The sequence below is a fragment of the Schistocerca piceifrons genome, chromosome 5 (genome assembly GCF_021461385.2).
Source record: "Schistocerca piceifrons isolate TAMUIC-IGC-003096 chromosome 5, iqSchPice1.1, whole genome shotgun sequence".
Lineage (NCBI taxonomy): Eukaryota > Metazoa > Arthropoda > Insecta > Orthoptera > Acrididae > Schistocerca > Schistocerca piceifrons.
Window position 1 is genome coordinate 202,487,757 of NC_060142.1, and position 25,786 is coordinate 202,513,542.

At 43.9% G+C, this 25,786-nt stretch overlaps 1 protein-coding gene across 1 annotated transcript in view; it reads left to right on the plus strand.

Moving 5' to 3' along the window:
• The first annotated feature begins 13,058 nt into the window (after positions 1–13,058).
• Positions 13,059–25,786, plus strand: part of LOC124798545 — a 48,034-nt gene continuing 35,306 nt past the window's right edge. The window contains exon 1 of the mRNA XM_047261996.1: positions 13,059–13,163. Coding sequence (XP_047117952.1) covers positions 13,086–13,163 — 78 coding nt within the window. The 5' untranslated portion in view covers positions 13,059–13,085. The remainder of the gene's footprint in view (positions 13,164–25,786) is intronic.

The following is a 25,786-nucleotide window of genomic DNA, read 5'->3' on the forward strand; positions in this document are numbered from 1 at the left end:
TGCAGCAATTTGCGGAAGGGTTGCACTTCCGTCACGTTGAACGTCGTTGGTCCCGTTCTTCCCGGATCTTTTTCCGGGCGCAGCAGTGTCGGGGATTTGATGTTTTACCGGATTCTTGATATTCACGGTACACTTGTGAAATGGTCTTACGGGAAGATCCCCACTTCATCACTACTTCGTAGATGCTGTGTCCCATCCCTTGTGAGCCGACTATAACACCACGTTCAAATCACTTAAATCTTGATAACCTGCCACTGTAGCAGCAGTAACTGATGTAAAAACTGGGCCAGATAGGTGTTGTCTTATATAGATGTTGCTGACCGCAGCGCCATATTCTGCCTGTACCCATATCTCTATAGTTGAACACGCCTGCCTATCCCAGTTTCTTTGGCGCTTCCGTGTATTTACGTTCAGGGTCAACTAACAGACCCAGCACCAATCACAAATCCTCTGCAGTCAATTTCGCAAATCGATACTGTCTTCTGGTATTACTACTTTCTTATAGGCGACCGTATCATCTGCGGTCTTAAAGAGCTTCCGACGCTTCCTACTATGTAATTTATATATATTGATAACAGTAAGGGCCTATCACACTTCTTTGAGGTACTCTGGAAATTATCTTTACAACTGTCGATTGTGTTCCGTTAGAGCGATGTGTTGAGTTCTATCTGCAAGGAAGAGTTAGAATCTGGTCCGATGCTCTGTAAGGTCGTATTTGTTTCACTAAACGGCAGTGCGGGACGGTATCAAACGACGTCCTGAAGTCAAGGAACACTGCATCAATCTGAAAACCGTTGTCAGTAGCTCTATGGATCTCATGGAGGAACAGTGCCATGTAAGTTCCAGAATCCACGTTAATTTCGTTCGCCAAAAGCTTCATAATTCTTGAGCATTAAACATGCTCCATAGTTCGACAACAGGTTGACATCAATGGTATGGCCTATAATTAGGATCATTTGTAACGCGACCCTTGTTGGAAACGGGAATGAACTGCGATTTTTTTTCCATTCGCTACGTGCCCTTAGTTGCTCCAGCAATCTACGACAAACTGAGGCTAGAAGGGGAGTCAGTTCTTTCGCATAATCTTCGTGGAATCTTCTAGGCATCTCGTCCGGTCCTGATGCCTTCGCACTCCTAGGCGATTGCAGTCGCTTTTCTATTCCGCCATCCGCTATTTCAACATCTGCCATTTCGACGTTCACGTGATGACTGAAGGGAGGTACAGTGTTATGATCACCCGTAGTGAAACAGTTTCGTAAGAACGAATTCAGTAATTCGGTCTTCTCTCTGTCATCTTCCGTTTCGATGCCAGTATGCTGACTGAATGAATGTATACAGGATTTTGAACCGCTTACTGATCTTAACTAAGACAGAAACATCTTACTGTTTTTACTAGGATCGGTAGGCGAAATTTTACTTTCAAACTCGTTGAACGACTGTCTCGTTGCTCTCCTCATGCTCGTTATCGCTATGTTCAGGTTTCGTTTGTCAGCTAGCTGACCGGCGTGGCCGAGCGGTTCTAGGCGCTACAGTCTGGAACCACGCGACCGGTACGGTCGCAGGTTCAAATCCTGACTCGGGCATAGATGTGTGTGATGTCCTTATGTTAGTTAGGTTTAAGTAGTTCTAAGTTCTAGGGGACTGATGACCTCAGATGTTAAGCCCCAAAGTGATCAGAGCCATTTGAACCATTTTTTTTTTGTCGGCTATCATTTGTCTTCTCTTGAATCTATAATGAAACTCTCATTTTTTACGTAGACGTTTTCTAACACGGTTATTGAACCACTCTGGGTTTTTCCCATACCTTACGACCTTGCTCCGTACGTTCTTGTCTAAAGCATATTGAAGGATGCTTTTAAATTTTTCCCGTTTGTGCACCACATCTTCGTTCTCAGCACTGAATATTTGATTCTCATAACTCAGATACTCTTTAGTTAGCTTCCTGGGACTCTTAACGTTCCTTGTCAAACCTGTCGTCAAGAATGCTATCACAGCCTTATGATCTCTGCTACCCGTCTATCCGTTAACCGATTGGGTAAGTTCCGGTCTGTTTCTTGCTAGGAGGTCTCGGACGTTACCTTCGCCAGTTGGTTCTCTATTTATCTGCTCGAAGTAATTTTCAGACAAGACTTGTTTAAGGTTTCTTCCGTTACTTCTTGATATAAAAAGTCCAAATTTAAGGCCAAATAACAAAAATCAGTAGAACGAGAACAGTCTACTTGCTATACAATCTTAAATTTCATACAAGACATTCAGACTAATGTCTAACAAATCCTTGTCCCTGGCATCAGTTTTGAGAGCTTCTCCCAGTATACACCTGAAGAGTTGCAGTCTCCCCTGTTAGAACTAAATGATCAGGGAAATTACTAACAATTTCCTGCAAGAGCTCTTGGTAGCGCTCTATCTCTACAGCTCCTGATCTAGGCCGTCTATAAATGCATCCGATTTCTTAGCGATCTTTGATGCTTAACTTTACCAGATTTATTCACATTCGGAATCCGTGATAAACAAATGGTTCAAATGGCTCTGAGCACTATGGGACTTAACATCTGAGGTCATCAGTTCCCTAGAAATTAGAACTACTTAAACCTAAGTAACCTAAGGACATCACACACATCCATGCCCGAGGCAGGATTCGAACCTGCGACCGTAGCAGTCGCGCGGTTCTGGACTGAAGCGCCTAGAACCGCTCGGTCACACCGGCCGGCCCGTGACAACCTCGCTAGATATTATTGGATTCTTTACTGCAATAAATACACCACCACTATTGGTGACTAACCTATTCTTACGATGAATATTCCAATCTGAACTTAGGAATTCGTTACTATTCACTTCTGATTTCAACCAACTTTCTGTTCCTAATACTATCTGAGCATTACAACTTTGCATTAGCGCGACTAGCTCTGGGACATATCTTTGGATGCCCTGGAATTTACTAATAAGATATTAACGTTTTCTATTTTCGATCTACAAGGACGAGCATCCTCCGACATACTGTGGCTAATGTAAGTTTGTTTTTGGCAAGCAGTTCGTCTCTGATCCTACCGAAAGCTGCTATATAAACACTAACTCACTGAACGCAACTGCACTGCACACAGGCAGACAATGTACTGAGGCTACCAACTGGCTGCTCTAAACATTCAAAGTGGCACACTGCAGGTGGCATAAATCTACACTACTAAAACTACGACGTACCCAAAAATATATGCAAGATAACAAAAACTATTCTGGTGTCTTTCAGACGGCGCTCAAAGCGATACTAATAACCAAAGTCACAAAATGACTGTAACGACAGGGCCGCACTTTTCCAGCATAGTAGCTACGCCATTTATCTTGAGTGTATAAGCTCAGATATCGTGGGTCTATTTGTTTGTAGGTGTTCCGACCGGTTAAGTTGGTGACTTTCTCTTCATATACTATCTGATAAAAAGCATCCGGAGACCTATTAGTGGAAATTAATATATGTTGTGTATGCCCTTCGCCTTTATTACGATTTGAGCTGTGCTAGGCACTCACTCTCTTAATGAGATGTGTGAATGTCTGTGAAGCAATTCCAGCCCATTTGTTATTAAGAGCCAAAGTCAGACGAGGTAATGATGTCGACTTTCTAATCCATCCTAAAAGTGTTTCACTGAGTTCTCGTCTCCAAAGTGATCCTCTACTCGTGTTGTACGCATTAAGGTAAAATCAGTCCAAATTCGTCCGCATTTAGCTTTTCCTTAATCACAATAATGGGTCCATACACTGAACCCGAGAACCCCCCCCCCCTCCTTTACAACTCCTCAGGTATACTTCACTTTGGCGCTACACGTGACGGCAATTCGCGTTCTTAAACCCAAACCCCTACATTGCAACAGGGCATCATTCCAGTCACTCGTTTCCAGCCATCTATGGTCCCGCGGCGTCGGGACGCCACTGTCTCAAGAGCCTCTCAGCTTTGACTACAGAAATGTGTGACTTATGAGGAGCTGCACCACCGTTATACTCCAATTTTTTCAGCTTCTTGTACTCAGTCATAGTGCTAGTTGGACTCCTCGTTGCACTTTGGAACTTACGAATGGTTCCTTCCCCAATTTCCTTTCATGAGATTTTTTATAATCACTCTCTGGATTGCTCAGCGGTCCCTCTTCTGAAGTTAAGTGGTTTTCCTGGTCTTGGTTCAGGTGTGATGGTTCCTTCACGTTTTCACTTCAGAGCCACAATACCAACAGTCGGCTTGAGCTCCTTTAGAAGTGTTGAAATGTCCCTATGGATTTTTACTCAGGTGACATCCAATGAAGAACCCACGTCCGAATTCACTGAGCTCTTCTGACAGGCCTTTCCAGCTGTTACTGTTTCTCAAGTGACAACACTACACTCCCCGCCTCTTTTTATACTGGCGGGTCAGCCTCTCGTGACATCTAATGTTCAATTCCGCATTACAAAGGGGAGTCTGGATACTTTTGATCAGATTCTTAAGGCTGGAGTGCTCCTGTTGTGCATTATGTTGATCACTGATTGACTATGTCCGGTGTGAAACACATCTGCCGATTTATACGCTGTTGTTTCGGAATGGTGGCTGTCAACATGTTTTCAAACACCTCTCATCCACCCTGGTCAAATCTTGGTCTTGCACACAATCTTAATGAGCCAGCTAGTTTCACTCTTCTAGTTTCACTCTTCTACGAAATTAGCCAGGTTTTTCCTTAAAATGGGTAAGATGGAATACTGTACTGCCTAACAATTTTGTCGTATGGACTAATAATGGTAGAAATAAATACATCGAAGGTCTGTTAGTGTCAGTACAGCATTTGTTCCTTCCCTTTTAACTATCATAGTAGTATGGTTCCAATGTTGTACTATGAGAGAAACCAGGCAGTTAACTGCACGAACACCGAGCGAGATGGCGCGGTGGTTAGCACACTGGACTCGCATTCGGGAGGACGACTATTCACACCCACGTCCGCTCATCCTGATTTAGGTTTTCTGCGATTTTCCTAAATCGCTTCAGGGAAATGCCGGGACGGTTCCTTCGAAAGGGCACGGTCGACTTCCCTCCCTATCCTTCCCTAAACAGATGGGACCGCTGTTTGGTCCCCTCCCTCAAATCAACCAACCAACTAACTGCACGAACCACATACCGCATGGAAACTGAGATGAATGCAAAATGGATCGCCGAAAACACAGTAGAGAGCGAACGTTAAAACTGGAACTATCATCAGCTCAAAAACTGTACCGATGAACAAAGCCAGAGCCACCAAAGAATACGCTTAATGAGAGGTCAGAAATCAAATTCCTAGGTCCAGAAAGGTGATGAAAGGGGTGGATGTGGATATAGCGTAACGAAGGCATCAATGGCGAGATACGAACTAACCATTCGGTCATCGGGCGGGGGATGTGTTATCTTTAGTGGACCACCGGCCACCCTCACGTGACGTGCTTGCTGCTACTCTTAGTTTCACGGTCGCCGCAAGCGGAGCTGCTTTTTATAAAAGTAGTGTAACTACTGTACTTTACAACACTATAATACGGAAAGGAAGAGCATACTCCTCTCGAATACCACCGACGGAACCTGCAGGTTTAACGTCCCCATCTAACAAACAGATTACCATCGACTTTGTTTTATGTCCTGGCTTCACGAGGCGGTGAAACGAGACTTTACTGAAAAATTATTGTTTTTCGGGGTGGCTAGTTGATGCTGTTCTTTTCTAAGTGGTCAAGCTGTCACTATCCCCTATTACGTTATTTTAGGTATTGTGTGTTAAAGAGTGGGTTTTAACAAAAAATTATACAAAACGGCTGTAGACTGAATCTTGTGTACGATGAGACTTCAAAAAGAAAGTTGCACATGTCGTTCCCGTCCACGCTAGGACCATTTACGCACCAAGAGTGGCACATTGTCAAATGGTTCAAATGGCTCTGAGCACTATGGGACTTAACATCTGTGGTCATCAGTCCCCTAGAACTTAGAACTACTTAAACCTAACTAACCTAAGGACATTACACACATCCATGCCCGAGGCAGGATTCGAACCTGCGACCGGAGCGGTCACGCGGTTCCAGACTGAAGCGCCTAGAACCGCACGGCCACACCGGCCGGCTGGCACATTGTCAAAAGAGAGTATCTCTTCTGAGTTTCCTGCAGAGACAGCTCTGCTGAGGTACGGCCAACCCGTGCACCACTGTGAGGGAGTGAAATAACGCGGGAACCGGTAACATACTACAACGTTGTAATACACTGGACAGTACGATTCTTGTGGGAAAAATATCTACACCTCATTCAGATTCACCGTGAAATCTAATAGTCTGTGCACAAAGGCAATGTTGCATCTGGTTTTAGTGTGATGATTCCACTGATCTGACACAGACATGTATGATTCTGAACGGGAGTGAAAGCCATAGACATCGGCCACAGACAACAAGGTCCAGACGATCGAAAAACGATTCACGACTTTCGTAGATTTTGCAGCAATGTGCATGTTCACACAGCCGTTCTCGAATGGCTCCGTGATCAGAAGCAGATTTCTGCCATCAAAGAATTAAACGATTGGTGGACCGTTTCGATCTTAGTTTACAGAGACTTGCTGATTCGGTTGAAAAACAGCGTGATGTAATTGTGTCACTTTGAAATATAATGTAGCATTCAATAAAAGTTACTTGTACTATCATAACAATATGTAATTAATTTCTGAAGTCCTTTTGTACCTCTGTGTCGAAGTCTGAGTGCAAGTGAGTGAGAAGGAATAAGAGTTCTATTTAAAATTTCACCTTCTGGGTCTTACTTTTAAATAATTTAGCAACAATAGTCTACAATTATTTTAGTGAGGATGCTTATGTTATCGAACTCGAACTTTCCACACATCTAAGCAACTAATCAGTTTCATGAGACTGCTTAGAGGGTAGGAGTCAAAACCATTATGTTTGCGCGAAGTCTTGAATCAGGAACTTACGCCACCACCTCCCCTCTTCTTCCTGGCTAGGCACTGATGAACGTTTTCCAATATGAAGGGCAAAAGGCGAGCCGTGTTCTGTGCGACCGGTACATTACGCTAGCGTGACTTTTGTAAATCGGCTAAGGCTGACGCTAGGGTGGTTAGTCTTGAAAAATGTGAAGAGTTAGGAAGAACAAAGTTTATCGTCCCGTCGACTGGGAGGGCATTAGAGACGGAGCTCAAGCTCAGATTGAGAAAGGAAATCTTCCATGCCTTTTTTAAAGAAATCATCTCACTATTCACCTTAAGTGATCTAATAAAATTACTGAAAATCTAAATCTGTATGGCAGAGGTTGAAAATACCGCTTCAGTTGTAAATTATTTTATTTTCACACGGCTGGTTTCGGACTGTTATAAGTCCATCCTCAGCTGTCTTACTGGAAATAGCCAAAGAAGGGAGATACTTTTCGCACGCCGCAACACACACACACAAAAAAACAAAAAACAAATTTTTCCAAAAAGTTTTAAAAAAGTTTTAAAAAACATTTCGAAGCCACCGGTCGGGCTAGGTGCTATGAAACCCATGTCAATGCGCAATTGGCATCAGACAGTACTACGGACAACTGCCTGGGTAGGGAATATATACAAATGATATTACGACACTTAACGCTGTGCTGTGGTCCCCAAGAGCGGCTTGTACCAGGCGCGGTGTGCTGCCTATGAGCGCGGTTTCGAAATGTTTTTTAAAGGTTTTTTAAAACTTTTTGGGAAATTTTTTGTTTTTGTTTTTATGTGTGGTGCGGCTTGTGAAAATTATCTCCCGTCTTTTGCTATTTCCAGTACGACTCCTGAGGATGGGCTTATTACAGTCCGAAACCGGTCGTGTGAAAATAAAGTAATTTACAACTGAAGCGGTGTTTTCAACCTCTGCTATAATGCTCAGTTGCGGATGTTCTGCCAACAGGATTGTTTGTAATTCTGTATGACTGTACGAGGATTTGAACTAGCGTTCTCCCAAATCCGAATCCAGCTGTGACGTACCATGTCATAATTACCAGTGAAATAGCACAATCCTACTTTACCAGACTTCATATAAATACATGTTCACAAAAACCATTTATTTCACACTTAAATATTAATATTCTACATATCTGAATCAATGTTTAAGCATTTTACTTAAATTCTGTAAACTCATTTTATTAATGTTTTTTAAATATGTACCAGAGGTTGTTATCGTCAGAAACAGTTTGGTTTATATCTCTGTTCTTGTCCGTCGTGCACTATCTTGGTGAGAGCGTGGTCTTGAATACATTAAATAATTATCGCCAACAGCGGACAGCCTTGCCCCCACATTTTCTTTCTTAAAAATGATGTTGGTATGGTTATAGTGCGAAAACAGTGTAACGAATATGTCTAAATAGGCCACTCTCAGAATCGCAGTTTGTAGGGGGGGGGGGGGGGGGGGGGAGAAGGGAGGGGCGTCTTGCTACTCGGTTCCTGAGTCCTTCAGTCTTGGCGAAAGACTTGCTCAAATGGGGCTCATGTGCTTTTGTAGAACTACTAAAGGGAGATGAATTTTGATTCAGTAGTTATAAGTGTGAAATATTGCTGAATATAATTATTTTAAAGTTCGAGAACTTTATTTTACTCAGTAATCTTTGGAAACCACTTGAATATCACAATCCTTTTATGAGTTAATGTTTCTCCGCAAGCGAATAGGGTCCGCGAACAGCATCGTGCCTACAAAAGCCAACGAGACGAGCAACGAGATAATTAGCTAAATAACACAGTTTTAGATGTGGATGCAGGTTTCGATGCGACTTACTTTAAAATAATGATCAACGTTTGGTTCGAAAACAGATAACTGAATATCAAACGGTGAAGAGGCGTATTACAACTAGTTAGTTGGTTAGGTAGTTAGTTAGTTACGTGTTCCATAGATGATTTGAACAATTCTTTTATCGAAATGATATGGAACGAGTTACTGCAAACGATATGTATTATTGATTAGTGTTAACATTAATGAGCACATTATCATTTTATTTCTACTCATGAAACTACACTTAAATTTTTTTCTTTTCTACTGGATACCAGTATGTGAACAGAAATTCGTCAGTGGAATAAAAGTAATTGCACGGGAGAAATGATCTTAAATTACATTTAAAACCTCGCTTCGCTACCTGTCAGAAATTTTAGGTTATTGCGCATATGATCAAAAATTTTACTGGTACGTGCTGAACTCCTCTCTGAACCACTGAAAGCTTTAACAATGGGTGATAAAGGTCATTTTCGGTGTAGTGTTGTGGATATCTACAACACTATTCTTCCCAAATTGTGATGGACTATATTTGACGCATTTCATTAGCGAAAATATTTATTGTGCTGGCGCAGTTAACATACCCAACTCCTTGAGGATACCTACATGAGATCCGTGAGTGCACACCACATATTGTTTTTACTTCTCGCTTTTGTGCAGTCAATGCCTTCTTTCTAAGTGATGAGCTACCCCAAACAATTATTCCGTACGACATATATATAATGTGCAAAATTTGTCTGTAGGTTGATACGTTGGTTTCCAAGATAAGCAATCATACAAAGAGCAAAAACAGCTGAACTTAACTGCCTGAGAAGCTCAGTAATATGCATCTTCCAGTTCACGTTTTAATCAGTATGTATACGCAATAATTTAGAGCATTCTGCCCTACTTACAGACTTCTCTTCACGTGCTACATCAATAGTTTGCATGACAATTTGTTGTATAGAACTGAATATAGTGTGTTTTTTCAAACTTCAGGGTGAGTCCATTTTCTGTTGTTTTCTCTCTAAAGGGATCTGCAAAAATTACCGAGTTTGCTTGTCGAATGTTAAACGGAAAGTCATTCACAGTTTTTTTAAAAAAAGTGTCGAATACTTCGAGAGGTTGTAGAACTCATCGAAACAAGAAAAATAAGTCCCATGGATCTGGAAATGCATACTTTCTGCGACAAACATGTGTCTGAAGGAGGTGTTCAACGTGGCTCCCATTCGCGACAATTCAACTCTCTGCCTTCTGGCGTAAGGCATGACGCACCCTTTGACGTAAACCCAGTTGTTGTACCTGCTGGCACGGATTGAAGACGAGACCCTGTAGAGTCCGCACATCGTTGAGTGGAGTGGCGTAGACCAATTCCTTCAAGTGTCCCAATAAGCAAAAGTCTAGGGGATTGAGGTCGGGGGAACGAGCAGGCCAAGGTGTGGGACTTCCCCGACTAATCCAGCGGTCCTGAAATACCTGCGTCAGATGTTCGCGCACATTGTGACGAAAGTGAGCTGGTGCGCCATCATGCATGAACCACATTGTATTCGTTGTTGCAATGCCACAATACGTTAATGAGTAATGCATTTCTGGTTCAGAAATGGTTCAAATGGCTCTGAGCACTATGGGACTTAACATCTGTGGTCATCAGTCCCCTAGAACTACTTAAACCTAACTAACCTAAGGACATCACACAGATCCATGCCCGGGGCAGGATTCGAACCTGCGACCGTAGCGGTCACGCGGCTCCAGACTGAAGCGCCTAGAACCTCACGGCAACACCGGCCGGCAATGCATTTCTGTGGTAGTACGTTTGGCCCTACTAATCTATCGCGAAGTACACCTGCCCATACGTTGATTGAGAATCGGTGATGATGTCTTCTTTCTTGAATTGCTTGGGAATTTACACCTGTCCATACATGCTGGTTATGGAAATCCACAACACATTTCATGTGAACCTGCCTCATCGGTAAATAAAATCTAGGATGTGAACAGTGGATCTGGGGCATACTTCTGCAACAGCCACTGACAGAAACACCGTCTACCATGATGATCCTGTGGTCTTAGGGCCTGAACGCGCTGTAGGTGATATGGGTACAGCAGTTGTTCATGAAGTACCCCAGGTCGGAGAGTGAGCCAAGCCTTCTGCTGCTGCTAATGGTCACACACTGGTCCCGGAGGTTTATTCCACGGAATGTAGCACTCTCTCCTCCATGTCAGGTGTGCGGACTGTGCGGGGCCTTTCACTGTCGCTCTTGCAAGGTGCAAGGATACATGCGTCCCTCAGACGCTGGAAAAGACTGCCGAACAGCTTCTCAGAGGGCACCCTGCGCTGTGGACATTTTTCATCGTAGAGGATACGCTCTTATAGACTACATCCATTTGCTAAACCATAGCAAAATATCATATCCGCTCTTTCACATGTCGAATGGTAGGCTTCCATTGCTAACAAGTGGTGGGAGAGAGAAAATGTAAATGTACAACATCTGTACGTATAAACAGTGCAATGATAGTAAACACATAAGTGAATCCGGTTTTGGAAGAAGATAAAACACCCATACGTATCCTGGATTGACAGTGCAGTACAATAAGGCACACAAATACGACGAAAACTAACGTAGCTTACAACACGACTCGAACCACACAACTGACTGCAGACCACCTAGTGGTTGGTAGAGTACTGTGAGTAAGACATCACGATGCCCTGCCGACAGTGCCAATATCCACAACCAAGCATCGCGCAGGCCCTCCTATAAACACCTGTTTATCTCGGAAAGTATGTGTATCCGGACCCGTGTTTATTGGACTTATTTTTCTTGTTTCGATGAGCACTACCACCTCTCAAAGTAGTCGACACCTCCTTTTTAAAACCGGTATAAAGAACAGGACTGGACCTAAATTGCGCCGGCAGTTGTGGCCAAGCGGTTCTAGGCGCTTCAGTCTGGAAACGCGTTGCTGCTAGGGTCGCAGATTCGAACCCTGCCTCGGGCGTGGATGTATGTGATGTCCTTAGGTTACTTAGTTTTAAGTAGTTCTAACTCTAGGGGACTGATGACCTCAGATGTTATGTCCCATAGCGCTTAGGGCCATTTGAACCACTTGAACTCAAAATTGAATCCTGAGAGACTCCTTTTCTAATTTTACCCCAGGCACTAGTTTTTTCTACCTTTGCGACGTTGTCTGAACTCACGATGTCTTGCATTCTGTTTCTCAAGTATGATTCAAACCAGCTGTGTGTAAAACAATCAATTCCCTAAACTTTGAGTTTTTCTGAGAGAGTATAATGGTCTAAACAATCGGAGCCCTTGGAGAGATCGCAAAAAATACCTGTTGGAGATATATTATTATTTAAGGCTTGTACTCTTTGATAAGTGACTGTTTAAATAGCATTCTCAGTCGGGCAATCTCTCTGGAATTGAGACTGTAATATACTAAGCAAATTGTTTCCTTTTAAGTGTGCAACAGTTCAAAAATGGTTCAAATGGCTTTGAGCACTATGCGACTTAACTTCCGAGGTCATCAGTCGCCTAGAACTTAGAACTAATTAAACCTAACTAACCTAAGGACATCACACACATCCATGCCCGAGGCAGGATTCGAACCTGCGACCGTAGCGTTCGCTCGGCTCCAGACTGTAGCGCCTAGAACCGCACGGCCACTCCGGCCGGCTGTGCAACTGTTCTTGAGTATATTATTTTCTCGAATATTTTGGAAAAATGTATCAGTAAGGAAACTGAATGATTGTTTTTCTTGCCACCTTTCTTACGGTGTGGCTTAATAGTCGATGAGTGCAGCGCCCTAGAACTCGCGGCTAATCCCGCGCGGTGGTGTGGCTTAATAACTACATATTTAAACCTGTCTGGATAAATTCGGTGTGCCAATGATGCATTGTACGAGTATATATCACTAAGGACATTACTTATGATTTTGGGAGAACTTTTCGGAATTCTGTTTGAAATACCATCAACCCCACAAGAGCGTTTGTCTTTTTGAACTCTCGTATAATTGTATTAATTTCATTGAGGATGTTGGAGATACTGGTTGCTTAAAGTTTTGTGGAATGACGAAACACTGTTCAACCCTAACCTGCCTTCCATCTTTGCAACGACTGGTGGGGAGCGGCATTTCGGCGAAGCCTTCGTTGCCCGCAAACTAGGGAGCGACAGTATCAGCTTATTTACACAGCTCGGCCGCGCCACGCCGCGCAGCGCCTTATCTCAGACACGGGCTTTTTTGCAGAGCGTGGCGTCACCCGCGATTCGGCTGAAGAGCGGAGCAGAGTCCCGGCAAGTGGAGAGGCGCACCGAGGCTGCCGGAAGCGGCGGCATCCGCCCACCGCGGTATAAAGCGGGCGCGCCGGCCGCCGTCCGCCACACACCATGGCGACCACCGTGCTCTCTCCGGCAGCGCTGCTGCTGGCTCTGCTGTTGGTGGCTGGTAGCGTCACCGCTCGCAGGGTAAGTGCTGCTGCTCCTGTGGCAAGTCTGCTTGCCATTCAACGGGCTAGCGAACTGACTGTAACAGGCTGCTTGACATTTTCACATCTCATATACTACGGTCCCAAAAGTCATGGGATACCTCCTAATGTTCAATAAAAACAACACCAATCGCCGTTATATAGGTTTATTTCTAGGCTACCAGTTTCGACGTTACACTACGTCATCTTCAGGCCAAGACTGCTCCAATCCAGTAACCTTCGTGTTGCAAATATATCAGTGTCTTTAACTGGTCTCCTAATAGCTATTACGAGACCAGTTAAAGGCGCTGCTATATTTGTAACACGAAGGTTACTGGATTGGAACATTTTTGGTCTGAAGATGGCGTAATGTAACATCGGAACTGGTTGCCTAGAAATAAACCTATATAACGGCGATTGGTATTGTTTTGATTGAACGTTGAACAGCCGTAGTCCCATACTCCACCAGAAGATGGTGTTACCTTCGCCTCCTAATGTAATGTCGGACCTCCTTTTGCCCTGCTTCGTGCAACAAATCGACTTGGCATGGACTCAACAAGTCCCGAGCCATAACTGCGAAAGTTTTGCCGGTGAAAGATGTTATGCTTGAATTGATCTCTCGATCGTGACCCATAAATGTTCGACGGGGTTCATGTCGGGCGATCTGAGTGGACAAATCATTGCTCGAAGTGTCCACAACGTTCTTCAATCCAGTCACGAACAACTGCGACCAGGTGACGTGGCTTATTGTTATCCATAAAAATTCCATCGTTGTTTGAGAACATGAAATCCATCAATGGCTACAAATGGTCTCCAAGTAGCGGAAAATTATTTTGACCAGGGGACCCAATCCGTTCCATGTAAACACACTTAGATCCATTGCTTCGTGCGGTCTGCGCCACACTCGAACCTTACCATCAGCTCTTGCCAACGGAAATCGCGACTCATATGACTAGGACTCAGTTTTCCGGTCGACTAGGGTCCAACCGATATGGCCACGAGCCCAGAAGAGGCGCTGCAGGCGATGTCGTGCTGTTAGTAAAGGCACTCGCATCGGTTGTATGCTGTTATAGCCCATTAACGCCAAATTTCGCCACACTGTGCTAACGGATACGTTCGTCGTACGTACCAAATTGATTTCTGCGGTTATTTCACACATTCTTGCACGTCTGTTAACACTGACAACTCTATGCAAACGCCACTGCTCTCGGTCGTTAAGTGAAGGCGCACGGTCACTTCTTTGTAATCTATTATTCTCGGCAGTGAAATTTAGTATTCCCGGCACACTCCTCACACTATGGATCTCGGAATATTGAATTCCCTAATGACTTACTAGGTGGAATGTCCCAAGCGTCTAGCTCCAGCTACCATTGCGCGTTCAAAGTCTGTTAATTCACGTCGTGCGGCCACAAACACGTCGGAAAACTTTTCACATGAATCACCTGAGCACAAATGACAGCTCCGACAGTGCTCTTTAGATCTTGTGTACGTAATGCTACTGCCATCTGTATACGGACATGTTGCTATCCCATGATTTTTATCACCTCATTGTGTGTGACCATATAGTAGGGATAGTTACGTTCTTTCAAACGATGGATAACCTGGGTGAGACCCTTGTTGCATCGGTTGTTCAGGAAACACCAACCTCCTCATCATCCCGGAAATCCTTGCCACGCAGTGACAAAACTACTGCGCGCCATGTCAGGAGAATTGAGGAAGGTGAGGCAAAATTTGATAGCCCAAAGGAGCAACTTGTGTGGCACTCTGTCCCGTGCAGAATGACCTGAGGCGTTGTTGTGGAACAAAAACACCCTCTTGGACAACTTCCCACAACGCCTCGAGAAGTTTCGAAAATAATTTATTTTCCGCCACAGTCACACTAATTTCAAACGAAACGACCAGTTTCGACTGGAATCGGCCATCCTCGTATCATAAAATACTTGTCGTGGTTCACTCCCATCACTGTAGAAACCTCACTGGATTGACTGCATGGGTGAACATTGTGGTTTCTGTATTAATGAGAATGAACCAAGTCATGTGTTACGATGTAAATGTATCTGATTTCGGCTGAAACACTTTATTTGATATTAATGTGATTGTTACAGATGGTAAATTATCTTCAGAACAATCATTCTACAGCCGACTGAAACGTGATTCCTTCAACAGTCCTGTGGCTTCTTTAGGCGATTTGCCCCTTGCGAATACAACTTGTTGGAATCGCACCATGGCAGTCCCAGAATACATTGAATGTCACCTACCCCGATGGCAGTTGGGTAATGCACTTTATGGTGGCGGTGTATCCGCAAGCTTCCTTTGTCTCTTGATAATAGCTATACAATACTCGTTCATAGTGATTATACGGCTAAAGAACTCATATAGACTGGCATAGCACAGCTGCAATATTTTCGCATTTTGCATTTTGCTTTGTTGGTCGACATTGTCTCCTCTCTATAAGAATTTCGTCGTCAGTATACGTCTTGAGTTTGTTCTACACACTAAGTTTAGTTTGTACTTTTTCTCGTATCTGATTGACAGAAATTTCCGAGACTGTTTTCCCCCCGCAGAGACGACTGTTACAAGTTTCCAGGAGGTTGTTTCCACAGCTCATATGTTTGAACAATGTCATATTACCGTCTTGAGTTTCTGATAAAGTTCTTTATTTACACAAGCAGTTTCAGTGTTCGTAGTACAATGCTAGGTGAAAATCCTTATCGTCAGGTGACAAAATCGTGAATTATACATTGTTCTGATACTCATACCACTTTCTTGTCTACATGGTCTTGTCTGTGAGGTCTTCTCCATGCGGTATGAATCTGTTCACAGTGTTAACGCCGATTGCACTTACAACATGAGTGAGAACACTACCTAGCACAGGATTTATAAACTGGCAATGTAATTTATATCGCGGTATGACAACAGTGTATAACTCATGATTTTATCATCTGGCCATAATGATTTTATATTTCGCCTGACATGGTGCTGTGAATACCTTTACGAACCTGATGATGGGCAGCCGACTGAAACTGATCGTGTAAGTGTAGAGTTTGACCAACTCCTCAAGGCAGTAATATGAAATTTTTCGAAATTTTCAGTTGTTTGTTTCATGTAGCTTAATCGAGCTAAGCTTTGTATTTACTGCTGCTGTTTAATTTACTCCCAGATATCAAGTTCGCAAAACAAAGTTAAATGTCCTTTGGATATATTTGCTATACTGACGTTCGTTCTCTGGCAGTTTATTGCCTTAGAATACTGTTAACTTCGGATTTATGGAGCACCTTTATATACTGCAGCTTTTTTTGAAGGTTTTGTATCTTATTGCATCGATTATACAGCTGCATTCCTTGTAATATGGCCCAGTACAGTTCAAGAAATGACTGAGATATACTGGCTAGGTAGGTTAACGCTTCGTTGTTGTATATGTTTCAAAATCACAGCTGTTAAACCATTCCGTAGTTCTTTTACTTCCTTCCACAATTTATATCCTACAAGAATACGGCATCACATTGCCTTTTAACATCCCACAACTATAATCTTCCTTATGCTACGATGAAGTTAAAGTTGACATTTTAACCTTGAGCATATTATGCTGCCAGATACACCAGTGTATTTCAGATTTTATCCAAATTACGATTTGTTTCGGCACTGGTACGATTTATACCGTATTTTAGCCAAAACAGATTGTTAACAGCCTCTATTTTGGAGTAATGAAAAGTCTCTTTCAGTATTTGTCTTTCATTTTCTCTCTAAAAACTCGTAACACCTTTCTCCAGTTACTTATTTTTTGAGAGCTGTAGATTACATCTAGTATTTTTCGTGTCTCTGTCTCTCGAAACGCATGTTTGTTGGTTACTCTGATACGCATTCCTAATATAATAATCTCGGCCTTGTGGCTATTCACTTTAGCATCTCCTGCTGCTCTTTACTTGTGCAACATTCCCAAAACTTTAGTCATATCTTCTCGGTTCTTTAGCGCTATTCCGACAACATCCACATTTGCTACAGACGCAGAAAATACACCAACGGCGTTTAATAATGAAATTTCATGATCTGTTATTGACAAAGGAGATCCAGCACCACCGTCATGGATAAGGGGTATATTTGTTTTACTGAGCGATTTATGTTTATTTTATTAGTTCTTTGTCCATTTACCACAATTCTCGAGCTTCACAAGCTGTATATGACTTAGTGGTTTTATGAATTCGGGATTAAGCCCTTTCGCGGTCATTATTCTGTAAAGGAACTTCCGGCTTCTTCTATCGAATGCTTTCAAGAAGACAACTGGTAATGCGTCTGCACTCGCTTTTGTTGCGTAATGTTATCAAATTGGGATTAGTACGGCTATTCCTTCATCAAAATGTTGCAGAATATCGTATACAATTCATTATATTGGTGATTTGCTGATTTATCCTCTCCCAACAATCTCATAAGACTCGGCTGGTGTTCATTCTAAACCCGGTGGTTTCCCTTCTGCTACTCGTCTTTGTTCGTGCCGAGCTTTTTTGTCACATCGTGAGTTTTCTTATCACCGGTAACATCCTCTCCACAAAGGTTTCGAATGTTGGTATGAATTTCTTTAGAACACCTTTCTGCTCTCTTACTACACTTACTTTCTCTGTTTGCATACCTTTTACTATGCCTCGGCTTCGTTTATCACTTAGGTTCTTTCTTTAAGACCTTTCAGCTGTTGCTATGTGGTAGCTTAAATTTTAACATAAACCTTATCAATACTTTGTATATCACACACGAGGTCTGTACGTGTGCTACGAGATTTACAGATACATGAATATTCGAAATTGAAGATGTCTTCTTGTACCCTTCTTTTGCAGCTTCAAAAGGGTATTAGAAACTTCTTAGTCCGCCGGTTTGCCAGTTTTACCCAGCATTCAAAAGCGTTAGAATATTTCTGTACTTGTCTTATACAAGCCACCATACGCTGTTAAATTATTCCAATCCTTCGCATAATGATGTGCTTCAAAATCTTGATCTTTGCTGTGGTAGTATCTCGATATAGGTTATGTAACAGTAATAATTAGAGAAGGTGAGAGGAACGATGTCAGGCTTAATTAGATTCGTTTTCGATGACCTTTGCAGAAATACTATCCAGCCTGTTACTGCTGCGTTCATTAGACAGGTGTAGGTCGGTACCTATACATGTGTTGGTTTCCAAGTGTCATGTAATCCAAGGCTTCAGTCTGTTAAATTTGGATGTTGGTCAGTAATATGTAACATACAGTAGAAATCATTGCCTTAGGTAATTATCTGTGTGTTCTTATGCAGCAAATACACATACTACTTTAATATTTTGATCCCTCAGTTTTGTTACCTGACCAACAATTGGTATTTTCAGTGTTAGTTTGTCAAAAAGAAGTCCAGAAATTTCACGACGCGAATCTGAGAGTTTTATTTCCGAAAACAGAATTCCTCCCTGATCAACAAGTCCTGCGGATATTCATATAAGACTCGTAGAACGTCACATGGATTTCCTCTGAAGAAACGTACTGTACAACAGCTGCGTCAACAGAAAAGCGATACAGAAAATCTGCAATTACTGATATTTTCTATTTGCTCGTGAGTTTGCTTACATAATTGTTGCAGTGTTATAGGCCTGCCTCGTTTAATTATAGCATATATGAGCCAAATAAAAGAAGCTAAAGTTGAAATTCTCCCGGTGTGCCTAGAGGTTCATCAGCCCAGGGTCCGTATTTCAGTATACCGCTTGCCAGTCCAATGTCCCTACATTCTTGTGGGTACAGAACTTTTCTTCATGCCCACACACGGAGTGTATGTAGCCTTTCTCATCGTCTTTCCTTCTTTTGTGATGTTAATTGCTCCTGGACCTTTCTCTGTTAGGGATACATCATGTCGGCCTTTTAGGTTGCATCACAGCATTGTTTCCTACATCATTAGCCACACTGCGCTCCTTAATTTCATAGTCCTCATACTGAGTAACATTCAGGTCTCCGTTTGCTCCAATTCCGCAGTAATTTGTTCACCTGTTGATCGTTTGTTTCTTACTCGTGTTTTACATAACTTTTCCCACCTTTTCCACAATTACTCGAGCCTCACTTACTTCTTAATCAAGTGAACCTGTCATTCCTGGAAATAATTACTTCAGTTCGTTGTTTTCTATACGTCCTATTTTTGCTTCCGTACGTTTGAATTTTCTGGACGCTGTTGCTCCATATTATTCCTGTCTGTTTTTGATATAGCTGACTCTGACGTATTAGCACTACATTTGTTTTCAGAGCATTAGTTTCATTTCTTCACCCCATTCAGATGTATTCGCTTAAAGGGATGTAAGATGCACTGATTTAATTTCACCTTGACAAACTAGTTGCATGTGTACTTATCCGGTGGTAGCAGTTATCACTAAGTCTCTTAAAAGGTCTTCTGCGATCACAAGAATTATTAAAATGTTCTGCTGAGTACAGGGGTAATGTTCTTTTGTTAAATCCTTTGTGCTTACAGGTAAAGAGACAAAACTCTATATGCTTCTGGAACTCCACTCTAGCTAACCTAATTTCATTTAGTTTACCATGCAGACCTCCATCTGACAATGTATCCTCTTCAACCCATCGTTAATACTTCGTACTTTACCAGGTGGAACTTTAAAGTGCTGATTTAAATTCTTACAGCTCTTAAACCGAAACCAGCACAAGTAATGGCAGCTGTGCTTACCAAACTACCATCGTGCTTAAATTTTATGCGTCTCACAAATACGCTCTTTTAATGTTGTTATTGCTGTAGTTGTGGTCTTCAGTCTTCAGACTGGTTAGATGCAGCTCTCCATTCTACTCTATCCTGTGCAAGCATCTTTATCTGCGAATAACTACTGCAACCTACATTCTTCTGAATCTGCTTATTATATTTATCTTTTGGTCTCCCTCTAAGATTTTTACCTGCCACACTTCTCTCCAGTACCAAACTAGTGATCCCTTGGTGTCCCAGAATGTGTCCTTCCAACCTATCTCTGCTTCTAGTCAGATTGTGCCACCCCAGTTCTATTCCGTACCTCCTCGGTAGTTACATGATATACGCACCTAACCATCAGCATTCTTCCGTAGCTCAACATTTCAAAGGCTTCTATTCTCTTCTTGTCTAAACTGCTAATGACCATGTTTCACTTCGATACATGGCTACACTCCATACAAATACTAGATGAAAGGCGTTCCTAACACATAAATCAATATTAGATCTTAACAAAATGGTTCAAATGATTCTGAGCACTATGGGACTTAACTTCTGAGGTCATCAGTCTCGATCTTAACAAATTTCTCTTCTTCAGAAACGCTATTTTTACCATCGCCCGTCTACATTTTATATGCGCTCTGCTTCAGCCATCATTTATTTTTCTGCCTAAATATCAAAACTGTGATTGCTGTGTTCGGATGAGGGCTGAGTTGGCATCCCTTCGCTCACAGTTGCAGGCGGCGCTGACTTCGGTCGCGCAGCTTGAGGCTGTTGCCAATGGGCACCACTGTGGGGAGCCGGACTTGGGTATCACGGGGATGTCAACCTCGTCCCGTCTGTTCCCAGATCGGTCTGCCGCTGTGGTTGCCCCGGTTGCTGCCCGCAGTGGGGCTGAACCCTCGCCTGTGGTTGATTGGGAGGTCGTTCCAAGGCGTGGCAGGCAGCGAAAGACGTCCCCGGAGACTGATCAGAAAGCCTCCCCGGTGCGTCTGACAAACAGGTTTCAGGTACTGTCTCTGGCTGAGCCAGATGCAGCTGCCTGCCCTGTTTCAGAGGATGATTCTCAGCCTTCAAGGTCCGGGCAATCGCAGAGGGTGGGCTTATTGGTAGTTGGGAGCTCCAATGTTAGGCGCGTAATGGGGCCCCTTTGGGATATGGCGGCTAAGGAGGAGAAGAAATCCAGTGTGCACTCCGTGTGCATTCCGGGTGGAGTCATTCCTGATGTGGAAAGGGTCCTTCCGGTTGCCATGAAGAGCACAGGGTGCAGCCAGCTGCAGGTGGTGGCACATGTCGGCACTAATGAAGTGGGTCGCTTTGGATCTGAGGAAATTCTCTCTGGATTCCAGCGGCTATCTGATTTGGTGAAGGCTGCCGGTCTTGCTTACTAGATGAAGGCAGAGCTCACCATCTGCAACATCGTTGACAGAACCGACTGCGGACCTTTGCTGCAGAGCCGGGTGGAGGGTTTGAATCAGAGGCTCAGACGGTTTTACGACCGTGTTGGCTGCAGATTCCTTGACTTGCGCCATAGGGTGGTGGGGTTTCGGGTTCCGCTGAATAGGTCAGGAGTTCACTACACTCAGCTGGCGGCTACACGGGTAGCGGAGGCTGTGTGGCGTGGACTGGGCGGTTTTTTAGGCTAGAAGGCCTCGGGAAAGTACGGGATGGGCTGCAATCTCAAAGGGTGCATGGCAAATACAGGATGTCCTTGGATCAAGGAACAGTCGGAATTGTAGCTGTAAATTGTTGTAGTTGTGCTGGGAAAGTCCCTGAGCTTCGAGCGCTAATAGAAAGCACAGAATCTGAAATCGTTATAGGTACAGAAAGCTGGCTAAAGCCTGAAATAAGTTCTGCAGAAATTTTTACGAAGTCTCAGACGGTGTTCAGGAAAGATAGATTAGGCAGAATTGGTGGTGGAGTGTTTGTGTCTGTCAGTAGTGGTTTATCTTGTAGTGAAGTCGAAGTAGACACTCCGTGTGAATTGGTATGGGTGGAGGTTATACTTAACAGCCGAACTAAGTTAATAATTGGCTCCTTCTACCGACGCCCAGACTCCGATGATATAGTTACTGAACAGTTCAGAGAAAATTTGAGTCTCGTAACAAATAAATACCCCACTCATACGGTTATAGTTGGTGGGGACTTCAACCTTCCCTCGATATGATGGCAAAAATACTTGTTCAAAACCGGTGGTAGGCAGAAAACATTTTCCGAGATTGTCCTAAATGCTTTCTCCGAAAATTATTTCGAGCAGTTAGTCCACGAACCCACGCGAATTGTAAATGGTTGCGAAAACACACTTGACCTCTTAGCCACAAACAATCCAGAGCTAATAGAGAGCATCATGACTGATACAGGGATTAGTGATCACAAGGTCGTTGTAGCTAGGCTCAATACCGTTTCTTCCAAATCCACCAGAAACAAACGCAAAATAATTTTATTTAACAAAGCGAATAAAGTGTCACTAGAAGCTTTCCTAAGAGAGAATCTTCATTTCTTCCGAACTGACCATGCAAATATAGACGAGATGTGGCTCAAATGCAAAGATATAGTAGCAACAGCAATTGAGAGATTCATACCTCATAAATTGGTAAGAGATGGAACTGATCCCCCATGGTACACAAAACAGGTCCGAACGGTGTTGCAGAGGCAACGGAAAAAGCATCGAAGTTCAGAAGAATGCGAAATCCCGAAGATTGGCTAAAATTTACAGACGCGCGAAATTTGGCACGGACTTCAATGCGAGATGCCTTTAATAGGTTCCACAACGAAACATTGTCTCGAAATTTGGCAGAAAATCTGAAGAAATTCTGGTCGTATGTAAAGTACACAAGCGGCAAGACGCAGTCAATACCTTCGCTGCGCAGTGCCGATGGTACTGTTACCAACGATTGTGCCGCTAAAGCGGAGTTATTGAACGCAGTTTTCGGAAATTCCTTCACCAGGGAAGACGAATGGAATATTCCAGAATTTGAAACACGAACAGCTGCTAGCATGAGTTTCTTAGAAGTAGATGCCTTAGGGGTTTCGAAGCAACTCAAATCGCTTGATACGGGCAAGTCTTCAGGTCCAGATTGTATACCGATTAGGTTCCTTTCAGATTACGCTGATACAATAGCTCACTACTTAGCAATCATATACATTTCCTGTCACCGATAGATCTGTACCTACAGATTGGAAAATTGCGCAGGTCGCACCAGTGTTTAAGAAGTAGGAGTAATCCATCGAACTACAGACCTATATTATTGACGTCGGTTTGCAGTAGGGTTTTGAGCATGTACTGTATTCAGACATAATGAATCACCTCGAGGGGAACGATCTATTGATACGTAATCAGCATGGTTTCAGAAAACATCGTTCTTGTGCAACGCAGCTAGCTCTTTATTCGCACGAAGTAATGGCCGCTATCGACAGGGGATCTCAAGTTGATTCCGTATTTCTAGATTTCCGGAAAGCTTTTGACACCGTTCCTCACAAGCGACTTCTAATCAAGCTGCGGGCCTATGGGGTATCGTCTCAGTTGTGCGACTGGATTCGTGATTTCCTGTCAGGAAGGTCGCAGTTCGTAGTAATAGACGGCAAATCATCGAGTAAAACTGAAGTGATATCAGGTGTTCCCCAGGTAAGCGTCCTGGGACCTCTGCTGTTCCTGATCTATATAAATGACCTGGGTGACAATCTGAGCAGTTCTCTTAGGTTGTTCGCAGATGATGCTGTAATTTACCGTCTAGTAAGGTCATCCGAAGACCAGTATCAGTTGCAAAACGATGTAGAAAAGATTGCTGTATGGTGAAGCAGGTGGCAGTTGACGCTAAATAACGATAAGTGTGAGGTGATCCACATGAGTTCCAAAAGAAATCCGTTGGAATTCGATTACTCGATAAATAGTACAATTCTCAAGGCTATCAATTCAACTAAGTACCTGGGTGTAAAAATTACAAACAACTTCAGTTGGAAAGACCACATAGATAATATTGTGGGGAAGGCGAGCCAAAGGCTGCGTTTCATTGGCAGGACACTTAGAAGATGCAACAAGTACACTAAAGAGACAGCTTACACTACACTCGTTCGTCCTCTGTTAGAATATTGCTGCGCGGTGTGGGATCCTTACCAGGTGGGATTGACCGAGGACATCGAAAGGGTGCAAGAAAGGGCACCTCGTTTTGTATTATCGCGTAATAGGGGAGAGAGTGTGGCAGATATGATACGCGAGTTGGGATGGAAGTCATTAAAGCAAAGACGTTTTTCGTCGCGGCCAGATCTATTTACGAAATTTCAGTCACCAACTTTCTCTTCCGAATGCGAAAATACACTCCTGGAAATGGAAAAAAGAACACATTGACACCGGTGTGTCAGACCCACCATACTTGCTCCGGACACTGCGAGAGGGCTGTACAAGCAATGATCACACGCACGGCACAGCGGACACACCAGGAACCGCGGTGTTGGCCGTCGAATGGCGCTAGCTGCGCAGCATTTGTGCACCGCCGCCGTCAGTGTCAGCCAGTTTGCCGTGGCGTACGGAGCTCCATCGCAGTCTTTAACACTGGTAGCATGCCGCGACAGCGTGGACGTGAACCGTATGTGAAGTTGACGGACTTTGAGCGAGGGCGTATAGTGGGCATGCGGGAGGCCGGGTGGACGTACCGCCGAATTGCTCAACACGTGGGGCGTGAGGTCTCCACAGTACATCGATGTTGTCGCCAGTGGTCGGCGGAAGGTGCACGTGCCCATCGACCTGGGACCGGACCGCAGCGACGCACGGATGCACGCCAAGACCGTAGGATCCTACGCAGTGCCGTAGGGGACCGCACCGCCACTTCCCAGCAAATTAGGGACACTGTTGCTCCTGGGGTATCAGCGAGGACCATTCGCAACCGTCTCCATGAAGCTGGGCTACGGTCCCGCACACCGTTAGGCCGTCTTCCGCTCACGCCCCAACATCGTGCAGCCCGCCTCCAGTGGTGTCGCGACAGGCGTGAATGGAGGGACGAATGGAGACGTGTCGTCTTCAGCGATGAGAGTCGCTTCTGTCTTGGTGCCAATGATGGTCGTATGCGTGTTTTTCGCCGTGCAGGTGAGCGCCACAATCAGGACTGCATACGACCGAGGCACACAGGGCCAACACCCGGCATCATGGTGTGGGGAGCGATCTCCTACACTGGCCGTACACCACTGGTGATCGTCGAGGGGACACTGAATAGTGCACGGTACATCCAAACCGTCATCGAACCCATCGTTCTACCATTCCTAGACCGGCAAGGGAACTTGCTGTTCCAACAGGACAATGCACGTCCGCATGTACCCCGTGCCACCCAACGTGCTCTAGAAGGTGTAAGTCAACTACCCTGGCCAGCAAGATCTCCGGATCTGTCCCCCATTGAGCATGTTTGGGACTGGATGAAGCGTCGTCTCACGCGGTCTGGACGTCCAGCACGAACGCTGGTCCAACTGAGGCGCCAGGTGGAAATGGCATGGCAAGCCGTTCCACAGGACTACATCCAGCATCTCTACGATCGTCTCCATGGGAGAATAGCAGCCTGCATTGCTGCGAAAGGTGGATATACACTGTACTAGTGCCGACATTGTGCATGCTCTGTTGCCTGTGTCTATGTGCCTGTGGTTCTGTCAGTGTGATCATGTGATGTATCTGACCCCAGGAATGTGTCAATAAAGTTTCCCCTTCCTGGGACAATGAATTCACGGTGTTCTTATTTCAATTTCCAGGAGTGTATTATATTGAGCCCAACCTACATAGGTAGGAATGATCATCAAAATAAAATAAGAGAAATCAGAGCTCGAACAGAAAGGTTTAGGCGTTCGTTTTTCCCGCGCGCTGTTCGGGAGTGGAATGGTAGGGAGATAGTATGATTGTGGTTCGATGAACCCTCTGCCAAGCACTTAAATGTGAATTGCAGAGTAATCATGTAGATG